Source organism: Mus caroli, chromosome 15, assembly GCF_900094665.2.
Source record: "Mus caroli chromosome 15, CAROLI_EIJ_v1.1, whole genome shotgun sequence".
In the NCBI taxonomy this organism is placed as follows: Eukaryota; Metazoa; Chordata; class Mammalia; order Rodentia; family Muridae; genus Mus; species Mus caroli.
In genome coordinates, this window is record NC_034584.1 from 52433578 (window position 1) to 52452733 (window position 19156).

The window sequence follows — 19156 nt, forward strand, 5'->3', positions numbered from 1 at the left end:
GGACAGCCAGGGCTATACAGAGAAACCCTGTTTCGAAAAACCAAAAAAAAAAAAAAAAAAAAAAAGACGTAGTCATTTGTTAAACCTACAGGAAAGACAATTTTACATTTCTGTGAACTGAGGAGGAAATATTTCCACAGCCGCTGACATTTCCTCAGAATGAGCAGTAGCCATAGGCAGTAGCGTTCCCTATCTGTCACTCAGATCTCATTTGGAGAGGTTATAGGAGCATCCTGCTCTCCCACACCTTGATCTCCGATCACAGTTTGCACTAGCGGACGATCTGGTATTTCTTGTTCAGTAGTGCAGAGTTCCTTGTTGGTAACAATGTAAACAGGGGATGACGTAATGTAGAAGGAAACAACAAAATCTATTCCAGCCAAGTCCTGGGCTGTGACCGGGCATCCTAATAAGCTAGAAGGACCAAAGCAGACCAATTCATAAATAAAACACAAACTCAGGTAGTCTCCATGGTGGCTCAGAAGTGTGTGCTTTTTTAACTTATGAGTCTCCTGATTGCTGTCAAAGGATGGGAAAAAATATTTCCTTGGTCTTCAGAGCATGTTGAAGCTATTCATTTCTTATTCCAGGAGACCCAGATTGGGTTGATTGTCTTGCACATGCAAATGAAGTATTATATTTGCCCAAGCATAATATTTTCAATTACTATATATTATACACAATAGATTTGATTATTGTATCTGATCAACAGAATCATTGGCTTAGAGAATTAGAATTAGATATTTTTAATTGAATACCGAGGCTTAAAGATTTTTGTAAGTAGTTGTCAGCCCTTCCTACACATCAGAGTTCCTGGCGATACTTTATAAGCAGGCAGCACCTGGTTTCCCACTCCAGGGATTCTGACATATTCCCTCTGGTGTGAAGTCGGATTGATATGATGTGAGATCTGAACACTGGTATTTAAAAACAAAGCAAAGCAAAACAAACTCCTCAAGTGCTTCTAGTGTTTCCAGGACGATGTCTCCATTTAAAGATAGTATCCACACTTTAAAATTCTGTGTCTCTTTCCCTCAACATTCTCTACATATTTAAATTAGCTAGTTTGTTGGAGGAATGGGGACAAGTTAGAGGAACTTTCCAGAGAGAACTCCTGGTCATGGCTTTCAACATTTTGTCTCTTCTGTCTCCATTTTTCCAAGCCTACCGGTACAGTGGCTTACACCCACAACTTCAGCACTTGAGAGACTGAGGCAGGAGGATTGCTATAAGTTCAAAGCCAACCATGGAACACAGAACCAAAAGAAGACTAAAACAAACAAGCAAAAACTTCCGAGCATTGATTCATCTTCAGACAGACTTTGCTCTTTGTAGTAGATACTGTGAAATGTAATGTTCAATTAATAATAGCTTGAGCTTTACAGCTGACCGTCCTGTTCTGTGGACCGGGAGCTACTTAAAGGTGTGAATGGGGACTGACTTCAGCTGGATCACTGCCCAGTGAACCCCAGTGACACGCTTTTGAAAGCACAGTCAACAGTACTTGGTGTTATTGACCACTGAAGATGAATTTGAATAGGAGTTTCAAAGACTGACAGGCCCATGAGAATGAGTTAGGTAAGAGGCAATAGGCAGAAGACACTAGAGGTTTTAAATGTTGTATGAGATCAGCCCCTGGTGGCTACCTTCAGTACTACAATTGTCCAGCTTTGGGGTGGAGGCCTTTTGGGTTGACACTTGAATCTTCCTTTCCACATTCGATATGGTGACTGTTTGGAACACAAACTGACTTCAGAAGATAGGCATAGAGTATTCTATATTTACACATAGATATGGAGTATTGGAGTTTTTAGGAGGCTGTATGGCAGAGCACCTATCTGCTTCTCTGTAAAATAAGCTCTATCTCTTCACTGGCTTGCCATTTGCAAAGGAAACAGCCCAGAAACTGCTTTGCTTTTTCTTTTTGAGACAGGGTCTCCTCGTTAGCGTAGCCTCGCCTTGAACTCATTATGTAGCTCAAGCTGGCCTAGAGTTTTCAGCAATCCTCTGACTCAACCTGAGTGCTGGGATTAAAAATGTGAATCACAATGTGCCCACTATTCACAGAAACTCCATAGTGCAAAAGAAACACCCCATATTACTCTGCTCTTTCCACCCTCTCCAATGTCTATTTGGGATCTTTAGAATTTCACTCAGGGGGCTGGAGAGATGGCTCAGCAGTAAAGAACACTGACTGTTCTTCCAGAGGTCCCAAGTTCAATTCCCAGCAACCACATGGTGGCTCACAACCATCTATCATGGGATCTGATGTCCTCTTCTGGTGTGTCTGAAGATAGTAACAATGTACTCACATAAAATAAAGAAATAATTAAAAATAATTCCATTCAGTGCCAGTATGCAAAATTTTCCAGGAAGAGGAATAGAGATGAGCATTTTGTACCCCAAATCCCTAAGGGAGTAAATGGTAAGGCAAGTACAAGGAGGCTGCAACTGCGTTACTATTTCTGAAGAGCCTACACAGGGAGGATGACGGCTGGGGTGATCTGTCTAGATGATGTTTTCTGTTCTTTTGACAAAGACAGAGGTTGAAGCATTTCTCCACTTCAGCATAGGGTGTTGATGATTTCCACCACGAGCAACCACCATAGCAGAGGGTAGAAGGAAGTGGGCTGGGATCTCTGGTCCATATGTCCTAGCCCAGCTCCATGGGCTGGTATGGGAGATGCTGAGGGCTTTCCAAAGTTTCAAGAGAGTCGTCTGGATTTTCATGAGAATACTGCTCTGTGTTTTCATCTACCCAGTGTTTACTGAGTGCCTGAACTAATGTAAGCTTGAACAGCAAGCAGATTAGAGCCCCCGAGTTTGGGAAGCTTCTGCTCTAACAAATAGGATGTTTTAAAACAATAAAATCACTTACTGACCACATTAGATGGCAATACGTTCCTGTCCCCCTCTACGGAGAAAAATAATGCAGTGTGTTGGGTGGCAGGGGGCTGGAGGTGTGTTATAATTCTGAACAAGATGTCAGGCAAGGCTCGTCTGTAACATAGCTTCATTCAGTCAATGCGTGTAATATTCTATTAAGCACTTATGCAGGAAGCCTAACTCAAGGTACTGAAGAGAAACTTTGGAATGTAACAAAGTCCTTCCCTATAGAGTGAGACAGATGACACACAGACATCAAATGGCTAGCCAGTGATTCCTTGCAATGAAGAACATAAACTAAGGCAATTTGTAAGGGACACTGAGTCTCCTGCTCCAGGTATGGGGAAGGCAGCAGAGAAATTAGCCAGGACAAAAGCTTAGAGGTATGAGCAACCGAATCCAAATGTGTGGGGTGATGAACTAGTTCTTAGAACAGAGCCGAGCCTGTCTGAATTAAACCCATGGCCAAGGACAGGCCCAGAAAAAGTGTGAAGCTCAAAATGCAGTTTCCTTTTCTTTGTTTGAGAAACTATTTTCTGTCCCCATTTAATGTCTGAGCATTTCAATCTCTGAGCATTTCTTTTTTTTTTTTTTTCAAATTACTCTCTGAAAAGGATAACATATTTGTGCCTAACATGTTCCTAACGCTAAGAAAGGATTATTTCCCGAAAGGGTATTTGCATTTGGAACTGGAAGAACGTGATTATATAAATTTATACATCACTTGTTTGGGTATGGGGATATTTTGTCGGGAGAGTATAGTAATATCTTATTGCTCTTGTGACAAATCACCATGTTAAAAAGCTCAATATTAAGAATTTATTATCTCACAGTCAAGGAAATCAGAAATTCAAATGTCTTGGCAGGAGTGTTTCTTGAGGTTTAGGGAGGAATCCATTTCCCTTTTCAGCTCCTAGGAGCTTTCCACAGCCTTGGCTGGGATCCCAAACCACTGACGTCAGTTTCCATCGTCATCCCTGTGGACGGTATGATTACCCTATGCCATTTAGATAGCCCTAGATAATGTCCCTATCTCCAGGGTATCTTAATCACACTGCCCTGAAGGAAGCACTTCTAGGTTCTAGCCATGGGAATCATTGTGAGCCGTAATTCTTCTCCTCATAGGGCATGCTAATCTGGGCTCTGTGAGTGGGACTATCCAGCAGCTCCTTAGTTAAAAGTTGCTGCTTCTCATTATTTCTGTTGACACTTTGGGGATGAATAGTTTGATAGTTTTTCTGAAGAGTAGATCACCATACTGAGGCGATAAAGTCGGGAGGATCAGAAGTTCAGCAGTGTCCTCAGCTACATAGTGAGTTCAAGGCCAGCCTGAGCTTCATGATGTCATCATTACATTTTAAGAACAAGCTCAGGTTGCTCAAACCAGCTGGGTAATTTTCTCTAATCTGACCCAGTATAGTTGGCAGAGAAAGCCGCACATGGCATTTGCATGTCTGAAGCTATTGTTTACTCAGACAGTGTCTGTGGGTGGGGCCCTGCCACAACACTGTTGTTTCTGATCTCTCTAGAATGTGAAAGGCAGAGACCGGAGTCAGGAATGTAAAAGAATGGGATTTATTGTTTTCCAAAATGTCTCAATGAGGTCACCAGTGCTGCCCAGGGAATTCATTTGGTAGCTGTTTTCTCCTTTCTAATGCCCAGGGAGCTATCTTGTTCCTGGAGTTTCCACACAGCGGGCCCTGCACCTTGTGGGTTAGTTGAGGAATGACCAGAATCAATTTGCTTCCTGGCCATCTTGGAGGCAGTTCAGTCCTTCCACAAGCATCTTGTATTTTTATAAATCAATCTGATACAGGTTCCCACTCTGAAGGAATTGCTATCTGTCTTCTTCCTGTCCATATAACTTTGATCTAATGTTATCTCCTCCTTTAAAAATCTGCTCTTGGGGGCTACATACTGAGAGCCTTTATAATTCACCATGGTGGGATATTTCTCACAGGTCTGTACTTTACTGATTTGGCAGGCATCCATTCACCATTACTAGCTTCTGTTGAGTTCAAATTAGATTTATTATTTGAAATACAGAAAGGATGAATGGGTTCATGCCCAGTTAACTGCTTTCAGCAGTTGAAATAAAGATTTGTAGGGATTTAAGAATGAAGATGTCTTTAATTTTCTTGTTACTTACATTATACTAGATAAAAAAGATTCTGAAGAATACTGTCTGTTCACATGCAGAATTATGAAAAATGTAGGGGGGGCGGATTATTTCACTAACTCTAAATGAACTTTCCTAAACTAAAGTAGGAGACAGAATATTTCTATGAAGGTTGTTCTGAGGAATTCAAAGGCTGGTTCTAATAAACAGCCTCGGGCTGGGCCTGGACAGTTGGCTCCGCAGCTAAAATCACTTGCTTTTGTTTAGCAAAAAAATCTGAAATCCAATTTCTGGGCACCTGATATCTGATGCCCTCTTCTGGCCTCTGAAGGCACAAGGCACACTGGTGGTGCACACACACATACATGCAGGCAAAACACTCATACATAAAATAATAAATTGTAAAAAACCAGTGGGCTCTGCCATTCTGAGTGATCTTGTAGCCCTGCCAACCTCACTTTCTTCTTCTGATAGGCCTAGTAGCTGTGGCAGTGTTTCACTGACTGTGAAACAAAGCAAGGGAATGATACAAAGTAGACAGATCATACTTTTGAATACTGTCGCATTATTGGAGTTCAGAACATTTTAGCTATGTTGAGGAGGGTCTCAACAGGATACGAAGCTACTGCAATCAGATAACCAGACCAATACACCTATGTAAGAGCAGGGTGTGCCATAATAGTTTCAAATAATTAGTTATAATGGTATGCCTCAGACTTGTCAGTTGTTGAGGTATGGATTAAGCATCTTTAATGTTTTCAGTTCGTATCAGTAGTGTATAACAAAACATGACTTAAAAACATTGCTTTAAAGTGAAAAATAGTCAAAGAAACACTGAAGTCTTGCAGTTAAATGAGTTTGCTTAGGAAATAAAATATACTCTGGAAGAAACCGTTCCCGAAGACTTCAGGAGAGCTGTAGGGATACCATCCTAGTTCTGCGTTTAAAAAGGCGATCGAAGCAAGTTAACATTTCTGCACCTCAAATCCCTACATATTAAGAATTTGGATCTTGGAAGGAGTCCAACGTTCTCCATCCCCAGGATACAGCGAATGCTTGGAAGGGATGACGCTGCTAGCGACTCTAGGCCAATGGGTGGGGGCCCAGGCATACTCGGTGTTCTCTTGTTCCGCAGGGTGGCGAGAGGGGTTCTTCCATTAGCAGCGCTTTTGCTCAGACAACTGACAGAGCCACTGGAGACACACTTTCGGGAAACTGAGTCACACAAGCCCAGCGGTGCAGACCAGGGAGCCTCTGTCACCCCAGCGCAGGCGGGGCTGGCTGGGCTCCGGAGGGTTCTGGGTCCCGCCTTCCTGCGCCGCTCAACCACGTGCGGGGGTGGGGGGGTGGGGGGAGGGCGGAGCTCCACGCTCGGCCCTAGGCCAGTGAGCGGAAGTGACGTCGGCACAGAGCCATTTCCGGCAGGCCGAAACTCGGAAGAAACTTGGAGCTGCCGCCGAGGCGCGGGTCGTACGTAGTTGGCGCGCCCGTCCGTGCCCCGTGGCCGGCGCCGCGCGGACCTGTGGGGGCCTGGCCATGGGGCGGCGCCGTGCTCGTGCGGCCTAGACGTGCGGGCTCCGCTGACGGGCCGGGCGCTCGCGGGCGGCAGGCGGCGTGGCAGCCGCGGCCGCCGCGGGCCTGGGCTCCCGCATCATGAACATCGACGTTGAGTTCCACATCCGGCACAATTATCCTTGGAGCAAGTTGCCAACGAACGTGAAGCAGGTATGGCTCCGCCCCGCTTCTCTGTCGCCTGACCTGCGGGCCGTCGGGGGGCTCGGGAAAACTGGGCGTGCGCTGTCTCCCAAGAAGGCTGGAAGGGTGTCCCCCGGACTCGCCTGTAGACTCTCGGCCCGCAGACTCTGTAAGCCAGGCGCCTGCAAATTTTATTTTAATAAAGTCCCCGGGCCCCCAAACTTGAGAGTGTTGGGAGAAGGGAGTGCAAAGCGACAGATCACACGTACCTCCTCTGGAGCGTATCTGGGGCTTAGGGTGCCTGCTTGGAGTTGCATGTATAACTGAAAGCATTTAAAGTTGGCCCTGGAAGACCACTAAAAGTTACTAAGATGAGGAACGAAGGCCCTCCACCCCCGGGAAGAGGGAAGAGTACGTCTCCGGAGCTGTGAACAATCACCAGAGTTGGAAATGTTGGCTGGATGCGTGAGGGTGATAGCTGCTGAGGCTGACAGGACAGTCAGGCCTGATTTGGAAGGGTACGTGTGTGGTTTGTGTTGTCGGACTTCGTCCTTTGCACAGCCTGAGTTTATAAAGAATGTGTCAACCGGAGCATGACCCGAGGGGTTTTGTTTTTGTTTTTTAATCGAATGCTTACGATGAGTGGTAGTTTTACTCAGTCGTGTTTACTGAGCACTAGTTGTTGTACCTGGGTTTGGATGCAGATAGTTTAAGGATCCTGCCTCCACGGAGAGTCTGTTCTGTCGGAGACAGAGTAAATGGACTGGTGAAAGAAAAGAACGGATAGGTGGTTTGAACTTTTACGAAGGCCTTGATGTGTGTGCTTACATGTATAGTATGTGTACTACATGCAATGCAGGGGTTCGCTGCCCGCCGTTTCTAAGTTCCTCTGATTTCTGGTTTCTCTTGGTGATGGGCAGCAGGTATACTTTTGGAATGTATGGCATGGTGGTGGCAATGGTTTTATGATTCTTGTGATTTACTTTGAGTCCTAGTTCTAGGGAACGAGTTAAGGGTCTGGTGGGCATCACGTGACAAAATACTTCTAAGACACCAGAACCCTAGGTAATAGCAAGGTGTGTTTCAGGGGCAAAGGTCTATAGGTTGTCAAAGATGTCAAGTTTCAGTTTCTGAAACTTGAAAAAAAGAACAAGTCTAAATCTTTGGGAATAAGTTCCTCTTAAATTTGAATGAGTTTAGCAGATAGTTTTTGTTCTTTAGATACATATGTTCTGAGACGTATTTGAAGACAACTAGAGTAAATAGTTCTTTATTTCCTTTTTAAATAGCTTATACCCAACTTAAACAATTGATTCTATTAGGATTGGCAAAAGCCTTCCCAAACTTAATTGTTACTAATACAGTCATAGGACAGTGCTAAAACTTAAGTTCAAATATAAACTGATTAGTTTTTGCGTGTGAAACCACTGAAAGGCCCGGTTCTGAGGCAGGCTAAGTGTGGCCTTTGTTTCTGCAGACCTTCTCCAGCCTTCCCCTGGTGTCCTGAAGGTAAGGTCTACTTTAGATGACATCACCCTTCTGTCTGCTTTCTTATCTTCAGCACAGGACCTTCTCATTCTCTCCACACTACTCTGCAAGCCCAGTCTTCTACTGTCTGTCACTGTCTATAAACCCCCAAGTGCCAGCCCTCAGCCGTGTTGTCCCTGCGCTGTCGCCCCTCACACACATCACAGCTGTCACCCCACCAAGCTGCCTTTTGTGCTTAGATTCTGAGTTAGGTTTTGTGCCCTAAGCATCTGTGTACGTTGTTGGTTTTAGTAGCTGTTTGTCAGAGGTAATGAGGCATTGGCTTGAGATGACTCCTAAAATGCTATAAAAAAATCACAGCTGTATTAAGAATAGGGATTTCCTTATGGTAAAGAAAGGATGTTTTCAGGATTTTTCTGTAATTTCCTAATATTAGGCATTCATTGTTTGACACGTGTAGGAATAATAAGTCTTTTGATATTGTAAATACTAAGTATGTTGATATGACTTCCAGTAAGTTTTGGTGGGCTTAACTTGGAACTGACTCATTTCCCCATTTTGAAAAGCTGAAGGAAGGAGACTTGGATTTAAAAAAAAAAATCTTACAAGCTATTAGCCCCCCCCTCCCCTCCACCCTGGTGTGGATGAGCTGAGGAAAAAATTGTTTTGTTCTATGGGTTGCACCAGCCTTTAGAAGGCACATTAAAAAGCTGTAGATGGGGGCTGAGCATGTACAGGGCCTTGGGTTCCATACCTAGCATGGGAAGAAAAAAATGTAGGTCAGGCCATTGTTTTTAGGAATTTTCTATAGTTTACTAATATCAGGCATTTATTGTTCAACACAATGAATGTATTTAAAGTGAAATTCTATGGTGGACCAATTTTTAAAATGTGGTTATTTTTATTTACCTATTTATATATTTATTTTGTAGAAAAGTACCTGTGAGGATGTCTACATTGGGGCTCATAGGTGCCTTGAGGGTAGGAAGTTTGCTTTCAGGGTTATCAGCTGTGCAGGGCGTGCTCTGTAAGTTAGTGCTCTTTTCCATCTTGCCTGTTCTAGTTCCTCTTCTGTGAAGCCCTGCTGCATCCAGCAGGCCTTCCCATGTGCAGCCCACAGTGTCCTAGTGAAGTGGCTGGCTTCCCTGTTATCTGGGTCTGTAGTCTGTAGCCCAGGCACAGTGGTTTAAAATGATGGGAGAGTTGGAGAAGGGTGGAGAGTCAAGCAGTTGCTGAACAGATTCTTTATTTTATATATTTCTTGAGGGAAAAATAAAGCATGCTCGAGGTTTTAGGGATTTGAGTCCTAACATATTCACTGATGGGGCCGTTCACATGCTCCACACCTAGTCCTGGAGCGCACGTGGTCATAGAGTTCACATTCTTCAGTGAGCCGTACCGATGAATAATGCTAACTTAAAGGACTTACTTTGAACCAGAAGGGCACGCCTCAAGTTTGGAACTTGTGGTGATTGTAGCGGGATGGCATGATTGTGTACAATGCATGTGTGTTTCCTGACAAGGAGACTTTGACATGGTAGTGCAGCTGTGGGAGCCTTGACAGATGTGTTGACATTCTGAAACCCTCAGTAATCTTTGGTACAGCCAGGAGCCTGGCTGCTGGACAGAGGATGTTGGGGTAGTGTCTCCACAGTGCACTGCCCTCTAGGAAGTAGCTTGTGCACATCTGTCCTGGTTGAGCATGGCCGTCCCTGCAGCCTGTCCAATTACAGGGCAGGGTATTTAGCTAGGTGTTTCATTTATCTGATTGCAAAACATAGGTATGTGGCTTTGGCTTTTAAAAACCTATAAAAGAGCCGGGCGTGGTGGTGCACACCTCTTTAATCCCAGCACTCGGGAGGCAGAGGCAGGCGGATTTCTGATTTCGAGGCCAGCCTGGGCTACAGAGTGAGTTCCAGGACAGCCAGGACTACACAGAGAAACCTTGTCTCGGGAAAAAAAAAAAAACAAAACAAAACCAAAAAGACCTATAAAAGATAACAACCAACTGCATCTTCTAATTATTTTGTCATTAAAAATGTCTAGTTTAACTTTATGGTGAACCAGAAAGAAGAAAAAAAAAACAATATAAAACAAACAAAAACCACTATACATAGTAATTAGAAGCAAGAGAACACTTTGATACTATACTAACTTTGTGGTCACACATGAATGTCAGGTTGACTATGATCAAGCATATTTATTCTGTTTTTATAGTCCCAACTTAGAACTTAAAATATTATGTTTACAGCTAGAAAGAAATTTGCTTATTATGTACGTCTGTATATCTGTCTGTAGGACCATTGACTGAAAATATTGCCAAAAAAGGGTTTATCCTGAATGTATACAGACCTATTTCTAGCTTTATTCATAGATAATATAGTCTAACAACATGTTAGTAGCTATTAGAAGTAATCTCTAGACTATTTAAAAATATGCAGAAAATATAGGGTGTGTGCAGATTATACTTAGCACATGGGATACTATTTTCTGTAAGGGACTGGAGCATGTCTGGGTTTTGGTGTCCTGGGGGTCCTGGCACCAGTGCTACGTGGAGCCCATGTAGGGCTGTGTGGGAGAATGGCAGCACTGTCCACAGGTTTCCACAGCAGCAGTGAGGGAATGGCATGCTACAGAAGCAGTCTTAGCACATCTGAAATGTCTGTTTTGTAGAAATGTTAATCTCAGCTCAGTCCAGAATGTCTGGGTTGTCAATCTGTCCTTCCTTAGTTGTATTCTTAAATTTATATAAGGGTGGATGTGAGAAGCCACCTAGCATCTACCCAGCGCATCCATTCAACCACCTACCCACCCATCTATGCACCCATCTATCCATTTCACTTAAATTTGGGATAATCTGGAAGGAAATTTTTATTACCAATCTTGTTAACAAGTAAAGTTACATTCTTATACTGTTTTTTTTTATTTTGTGTAAATATTTATATTGTGTAAAATTTTAAGTAAATCATTGTAGAAAGGCAAACTGCAAAGAAACATGTGGGATTTTGTTTTAATATCATAATAATAAAGTTAACATAATAAAACCTAAGAATTAAGTTTACTTATTCAGTTCTGGGCATTAGAGATGGCAGGGTAAATAGGGGTCTTTTTTATTTTTTAATTTTATGGTAAAAAAAAGTACCATCTGGAAACTCTAATAGCCATGTGCACTTTCTTTTAGAGTCTTGGAAACTCACAGCGAGAATATGAAAAGCAGGTTGTTTTGTACAGCATTCGCAATCAGCTGCGCTACAGAAATAATCTAGGTAAGTGGAGACGTTTTTCTACTGGGTTGGAGATGACTGTCTTTTCACTTTTCTAAATCTCTCTTAGTTTTCAGTGTGTTCTGCATAGATCTGAAGTTTCTCTATGTACGGACTTTTAAGAACCTTCAGATTACTTCATTCCACCTAATAACAGTTCATATTGTGGATTTTTCTCTATAAGTGTGATGAAAATTCCTTTTTAGAATGCTTCTTATAGGTCCATTTTTCCTATAAAAATCTCAATCCTATCTGAGTGAGGAAGTGTGCCAGAGAAGAAAAAGGACACGAATTCTTGATCATTTCAGACTTAAGTTTTATTTTGTCACCATGACTTTCCGGAATTCTGTAACTTCAGTGAAAACTCTAGAATACCTGGAATAAGTCTTAAGTATAGTTAGTTCTGGCATTATTTTTTTCCTCCCTCCATTTAAAGTACTTATTTTTTCTCAAACTAATTTGGTTATTTTCTGTAATGATATGTGTTATTTTTAAGCATTAATACTCCGGAGAGTTCCTATACAGGCATTTTCCATTGAATTCAGAAAGCTTTTTAAATTTAAAAAACACAGTGTGGTAAGTAGCAAGGGAGATAGTTCAGTTTGGTAAAGTGCTTTCCATGTGGACACCTGAATGCAGTATTCAGTGCCTACATTAAAACGATAAATGTGGTCTCAGGTGTCTAATTTTTACCCTGGGGTGGCAGAGACAAGCAGATCCTGGTGGCTCCCTGACTAGCGTGCTCAGCCTAAGTGGTGAAGCCTAGATCTCAGTAAGAAGTCCTGTCTGTTGGTAGAGGGTCTGCCAGGTCGATGAGCTCTGTGAGTAAGGACAGTTGGTGCTGAGCCTCACTGCCTAAGTTCAGTCCCTAGCAGCTACACGGTAATGAGAGAGAGCTAGTCTCTCAAGTTATTCTTTACTGCATATGCGTACATACATTTAAAATGAACACGGTGAATATGCTGAGGAGTGATGGAGGAGGGCGGCCTCCTCCTCCACACGAATGGACAGACAAAGAAGCCTGGTGGAAAAGGCCTGTGATTTCAGCTACTTGGGAGAATTCAAGTTCTGTTACAGCTTAGTGGTGGACACAGCCCTGGCTTCAATCCATAACTCATAGAGCAAAAGCAAAAACAAAATCAGAAAATGTTTTTTAAAAGTTTTCCTTGAAGACTAGTCTGGTCTGGCTATCTTATGAAGTGATGTGATCAAGGGTGTAAGACTTACAGCTTATATATGTTGATTTTATACTGTTTCTTGTTTTAGTAAGAATTCTTTTCTCTATATTTCTTAATTACGTCTCACTTATATTATGAAGACTCACATTTTTCTGTTTGAGATAATATTGTTGCTTTGTTCTAACAGTTGATTGTTCTTGTCTAGTTTGAATACTGTTTCAAAAGTTAAAAGGTATGTATTTCATGCTGTGTTTATGGTGAAGCTGTAAGAAACCTGAGGAAACGGGATATTTTCCTATTCTTGCAGTTAAACATGTCAAGAAAGATGAACGCAAATACTATGAGGAGCTGCTGAAGTACAGTCGTGACCATCTCATGCTGTACCCTTACCACTTATCCGACATCATGGTCAAGGGCCTGAGGATAACCCCATTCTCATACTATGCTGGGATCATGGAGGTTAGTGTCTAGTGCGAGAGAACCATTAACAGTGGGGTGGGACTCCAAGCCAGGAACACCTTATGGCAAACCACCAGCCTACCCGCTTGGAGCTCAGAGCTATCGTTGATGTTGTCTATCCAGTTAATGTGTAAACGGAATGCTGGTCACAAGGTAGCTCAGGCACACTTACTTGTGCGTGAGCTTGCTACTATTGATACTTTTGTGCTGTAAAGGTGTCTGCTGTATTCTTTGTCCTTGAACGTGTTGTTTACCCTTTGTGCAGTTATGATGCTAATCAGTTATTTATTCCAGCAGTTATTACAGCTTATAATATGTAAGATTGAAAATGTGGGTTTCAAGCTTCAACAGTAAGATCAGGGAGACTAGTGTATTTAACTGTTCACCCTGTATAAAAAACACACACCCAGTGTTGTATAGTTGCTGTAATTATTAACTTCTAACTTTATTCCAAAGCTAGTTTGTATTTGGTTCTTGTTGAGTAACATTAATAGTAATTCTACACTGTTCTGTTAAGTAAACTTTCTATAAAAATTGACATTAATATCTAGTATTTATTCACTGTTTATATTGGAGTCCTGCTATTTTGGGCTCTCTAGACACTGAAAGAGCAGAAAAAAGCATATACTCAAGAAAGCTAAGCACCTGCAGCAGGGGACTAGTACACTGCTAAGCACCTGCGGTAGCAGGGGGACTAGTACGCTGTGTGCTGTGCCCAGGGCCCTTGACTTCAAGCTCCCTTCTTTAGCTCTGGAAGCCACTTTTCTGTGGGCACTTGGTAGTCTGTGTTTTTGAAGTGCTCTGTTGCAGGTAGCTGATGAGGAAACGGGGTGGCGGGACGAGGTGGAGCTGCTCAGCTCCTTCCTCTTGTCTCGGGTTCTTTTTCTGGTATCCACAGGGTTAGGATATTTATATTTTTTATAATATTTGCTAGCTTTCATTACAATTACACTCACATGCTCACTGTTGTGCAGGTTTTGTTTGTAAATGATTGTGTTGAAGACAGGTCTTATCCAACAATAAATAGTATTATTGGAGAAGATTGCTGTTGAAAAAGCCAGATCCTAAGTCTAATCTGATACTGAGATAGGAGCAAAGGCTTGGAAGTAATTAGAATCATTGTTGGTAGTATTTCAGATACATACCGATGGAGTTGACAGATCTCTCAGAGGAGGGATGAAGGATTGGCTATGAAGTGTTGAAAATCTAGAACTCTGCACTCTAATGGAGACTAACAGGGCAGCTCTCTGGGACTCACAGAGAGTCCTGAGAAACTCAGGCCCCAAGTTTACCGTTCCTTTACTAGGCTGTTGCCATGGCTTAGTACCACAGTGGTGCATGCACATCTAGGGTGTCAGCTATGATCCACTGTTTCCTGAAATGATAATAAATGTTCTATTCGGTGGTAGTAATGTATACATATATTCTTTTTTCATCTAAGGAAAGTTTCATTTCAAATTTTGTATTCTTTCTTTTTCAAAGGACATCATGAACAGTGAGAAAAGTTACGATTCATTGCCTAATTTTACTGCTGCTGACTGTGAGTATCCAGTTGTGAAGGAGTAACATTTAGGTTTTTGTCTTTGTGTATAAATATATTAGGAATGTGTGTTTGTGGCCTGAAATATGTATCAATGAGTATTTTATTGCATAATAAAAATCAGATGTGAGATTGGGAAGAATTGGAGTCAGAAATTTAGGCCTAACCTTTATTCTAGAGAGCAGCAAATCTCAACCCATGGGTTGTAACCCATTTGGGTTCAGATTATTTACATTATAATTCATAATACTAGCAAAATTGCAGTTATGAAGTAGAAACAAAATAATTGTATAGTTGGGGTCCCACGCTGGAGTGGCTTTATTAAAAGGTTGCAGCGCTTGGAAGGTTGAGAGTAACTGCTCTAGCGACTGAGGTTCTGGCTATTCTCTGAGCTGTGTGTCTGCTGATGGAAGGAGGGTAGCCTGTGCACAGGATTCTTACCTGACAGTAGCACAAGGAGTGCCACAAACATGGTCTGTTGTGTTTCACGTGCTTATCTAAGTGAAGTTTACAGTCAGCGTGTCGTGGAGCTCTGTGTCTAAGAAGCCTCTGCTGAAAAGCAGTTCTACTTCTCAAAACTGGGAGGGAGGACTTCTGCTTCTTCACCATGCGCTTAAAGCATTGTCAAAAGTGGCAAGTTCAGTTCATCTCTTCCGAAGTCGAGGTTTCATCAGCATTGTGTAACGAATTCTTTTTAATTTGATATTGATGGGCCATATCAGTCAATTATTAAAAGAATAAAAGTTTATAACTGGAATTTTTTTCCTAATGTCATTGAGCATAGTGTACTCACATTTCAAGACGTATTAAAGGAAAGACTTGCTTTCAGGTCTGCGACTTCTTGGCATAGGAAGGAACCAGTACATTGACCTGATGAATCAGTGCAGATCTTCAAAAGTGAGTTGTCCCCTTCACCTGATGGCCTCTTCGTCAGAACTGGGTTGTAACCAGAGTTTGATTAGACTTCTAGGAGTAACAGATTCTTAACAGGAACCAGTTAATGTGCGAATCGCAGGAGTGGTGAACAGATCTTCAGTGTTCACCAGGCTATGGCTTAAGCGATTAGTGAGTTATAGCTTACAATATTTATTTTTGGAAGTTAACTTTTCTTTGCTTGTCTTTTTATTTGGATAATTTAGCCCCAGAATTTATTTAATGAGTGAAATAAGTTCACATTTTCAAGAACAGGTTTTTAACCTTTTGGGTTTTATTTGAACTGTTTCTGGATTGACGTCTGTGTTTAGTAATTTATGTTAAAATAAGTTAAGAAAGAATGATTCTACACTATATAACTAGTTAGCATTCTAACTATGAAAATTTGAGATGATGTTGCCTGTTGTAATGTCTTCTGTGATGATAGAAGACAGTGGTAATCTGAGTTGGCTGCAGATCCTAAAGTGTTATATTATTGCAGAAATTCTTCAGAAGGAAAACTGCCCGTGACCTTCTACCAATGAAGCCAGTGGAAATTGCCATCGAGGCGTGGTGGGTGGTGCAGGCTGGCTATATCACAGAAGATGACATCAAGGTAGAGATCCTTATAGGCCAAAACCCGAGGAAAACGAAAAATCAAAACCAGAATTTCTGTTTTTTTAACTTAAAGTTTTTAATTATATTGCATAATGTTTTCAAAAGTAACTGTTGCATGTAGTTTTGTCTGCACTGCTCAGTGTTCCTGACTGGACGCATGCACATACCCACCCAGGAGCTATCTTGGATCCATGGATGAAACACACACACATACTAGCTTATTTTTAAAATGCTCAGTCGCCCGCCCGGCATTTGTAAGCCTCTCATGGCTAACATGCCCTTACTCCACTCCCAGCTCAGCAGCACCTCTAAGTCAGCCCTCAGCTTAGTTGCTCACTTAGCTTCTGTGAAGCCCGTTGGTCTTGCCGCCCCAGATGCTTTCCGGCCACTTTCCTTTTCTGCCTACTTTTTGGAAGAGCTCCCTTGTAGCTCTGAGTAGTCTGTCTCCCAGGTATCTTCCTCTCTCCTAGCCTTCAGGAACCTGGAAGTCCTTGCCTCTTTCTTTTCTCCCAGTCATTGGCCACTGGCATCATGTTGATAGATCAAAAGCCAATGGGGGCGAGGACCTTCAGCGTCAGTAAACAGATTCTGATCAAAGCATCAGAACCACTTCCCTACAGTAACATTTGATTTTCCTGTAGAAAATCAAGCTCATTAAAATGATCCTAATAGGTTAGTAGGTAGAATTTACAAGACCCTTTTAATGGTGCAGGAGACATGATTTGGCTTATGTATAGTAATCTGGGGTCTTAATTAGTGGTCTCAGTATACAGTGATATGATGTCACACTTAGTAGCCATAATATGTGTGTAACCTTCTATAAATATGGCTAACATGTCTGAGCACTGGCTGTGTACATGTGCCATGCACTAACATAACTGGTTAAGAGTCATGACAACCTTTGCACCCAGTTCACAGATAAGGAAAGTGAGCACACACCACAGTTAACTAAAGAGCTCAAGTTATAATGAGAGGTCCAGGAATGATAGATACTCAGGCAGTTGTTTGGGATCTGTAGTCCAGCCACTGTTGAATTACACTGAGTCAGGGTATGTGCCCTGAAGGAAACAGTCACGATCAAGAGCAGTGATGTCTCCAGAAGTCGATCCACACCACACACATTTTGAAAGGATGGTGATTGAAGAAAGGGTAGGGTGCTCTGTGGGTCTAGAGACCAAGGCATATCTGTATGTGGTTGAAGGGATGTGTGGCCTTTCCATCTTTTGATTATTTAGTTTTATCTGTATTTCTTCTGGAGGGCATTTTAAGGTAGGAAGCCTTAGAAATTTGCTCCACTCTAAGCTGTTCCTTAGGGTGCTGCAGACTGTCGTAAATCACCATTGTGCATGTGGAGTTTTCTCAGTAGACGGTTGATAAGAATGATTTGGATTCCTGTATCTGACTACGTTGCATTGGTGTTTGTCCGTGGGCATCACTGCTGGCCAACAGATGACGATAGTTGTGGTGGGTTTGCTATCTAAACTGTCGGCATTATCATTTGGCAGTTGAGGTGATCGTTATGTGCATAGTCTTATTGTCTAAATTCTAAGGTAGTAAATGGCAAGAGTAAGGTTCATTCCATGTGTATTTTTACTTATGGATTCCAATGTGAATACATCTTAAGAGTCTTACAAATTGGTTAATTAGGACACAATTGAACATATTTTCTCTTTCTTAGATATGCACTTTTCCTGAGAAAGGCGCGATTGATAAGATCATCGACTCAGGTCCTCAGCTCTCTGGCTCACTAGATTACAATGTTGTACACAGTAAGTGCTTAGTACACATGGTCACGGTCATTCAAAAACTTGTTTTAAACAGTTGATAATTAATATTAATTACTTTACTGGCCCCAATTGAGTCTATTTCTTAAGTCATGTTACTTGAAATGTGATCTTAGTCTTTTATTTTTTGGTGTAGATGTAATTAAAAACCTACACAACTGGTTGCTAAGAGATTTGTAGTTCTAAAAATATCTAGGAAATAAATATTTAGAAAATGTAGTTACTTTTCTATATGATTTTCTTTTCTTTATGTAGCATCAGTTGGAAGGCTTCACAGGAGGCTAGCAGTCAGGCTGTTAGAAGAAACACTGTCTGTCCTATGGTGTCCCATCTAACCTAGGTATTTTTGTCTTTGTAGGTTTATATAACAAAGGCTTTATTTATCTGGATGTGCCCATATCAGATGACAGTTGTATAGCTGGTAAGTCTGCACTGACAGTTTGCAGTGTATTTTGAATGACTGCTTGAAGTTAAATGCTATGTACCAACCTAATAAACTTGACACAAACCTTTCTGTAATTTTAGATATTAAGATTTTTTTAAAGAAAAAATTTCTATTTTTACACTCAACTTATAGTTTTATTATTATTTATTACTATTTCATTTTCTGTTATTTGATATATATGCTATATTAAAATAGTAGAACTTGAGAATAAATTTCCTACAATTACAAATGAAATCACCTTTTTAATTTTTAAATTTTATAAAAGTACTAACTTACAGTTAGTTGTTTATAGTAAATATCTTTTCTGGTGTTATTTAGCTACTGTAGTTATTTATGATTTTAAAAATCATAATGAAACAGTATGTGTGAAAAAGAGTATAAAGGGTCAAATTCCCAGGAGTGACTAGATGTTGAGAAACAGGTAGTGGTTGGCTGATTCCAGAAACACTTCCTCTTGTCAGTGTTGTTTCTTGACAAGTCTTGGCGCTGTAGCAAGTCTCCACTTTTCCTTGAGTAGTATATGTTAGTGAGATTTGTCCCTAACCCAGTAATCCTTTGTGGGCCATAGGCTTCCATGAACTCTGTTTCAAGTTTAGAAAGACAGTTAAAAGGGAAGTGGAACGCTCACTTATCTAATCTAGGTTTGAAGTTGGTGATGTAGAACGATAGGTTAACAGGAAATGAGTCCTTGGAGACAGAAATTGTGGTAGTGGTTTCTTCACTTTTGGGAATTTGCAAGATTTGTTCTAGTCCCTATTCTTATCTGATA

General features: G+C 41.5%; 1 protein-coding gene across 2 annotated transcripts in view; it reads left to right on the forward strand.

The window, feature by feature from the left end:
- Positions 1–6413: 6413 nt before the first annotated feature.
- Fam91a1 (family with sequence similarity 91 member A1) overlaps positions 6414–19156 on the forward strand; it is a 39417-nt gene continuing 26674 nt past the window's right edge. The window contains exons 1-9 of one of the 2 annotated variants that reach the window (XM_029469676.1): positions 6711–6730; positions 8178–8209; positions 11370–11454; positions 12937–13088; positions 14571–14628; positions 15458–15525; positions 16043–16156; positions 17837–17927; positions 18301–18363. In XM_029469676.1, the coding sequence (XP_029325536.1) occupies positions 13005–13088; positions 14571–14628; positions 15458–15525; positions 16043–16156; positions 17837–17927; positions 18301–18363 (478 nt within the window). In that variant the 5' untranslated portion in view covers positions 6711–6730; positions 8178–8209; positions 11370–11454; positions 12937–13004. Of the gene's footprint in view, positions 6731–8177; positions 8210–11369; positions 11455–12936; positions 13089–14570; positions 14629–15457; positions 15526–16042; positions 16157–17836; positions 17928–18300; positions 18364–19156 lie in introns of both variants that reach the window. The other variant, XM_021183033.1, reaches the window with a different exon arrangement.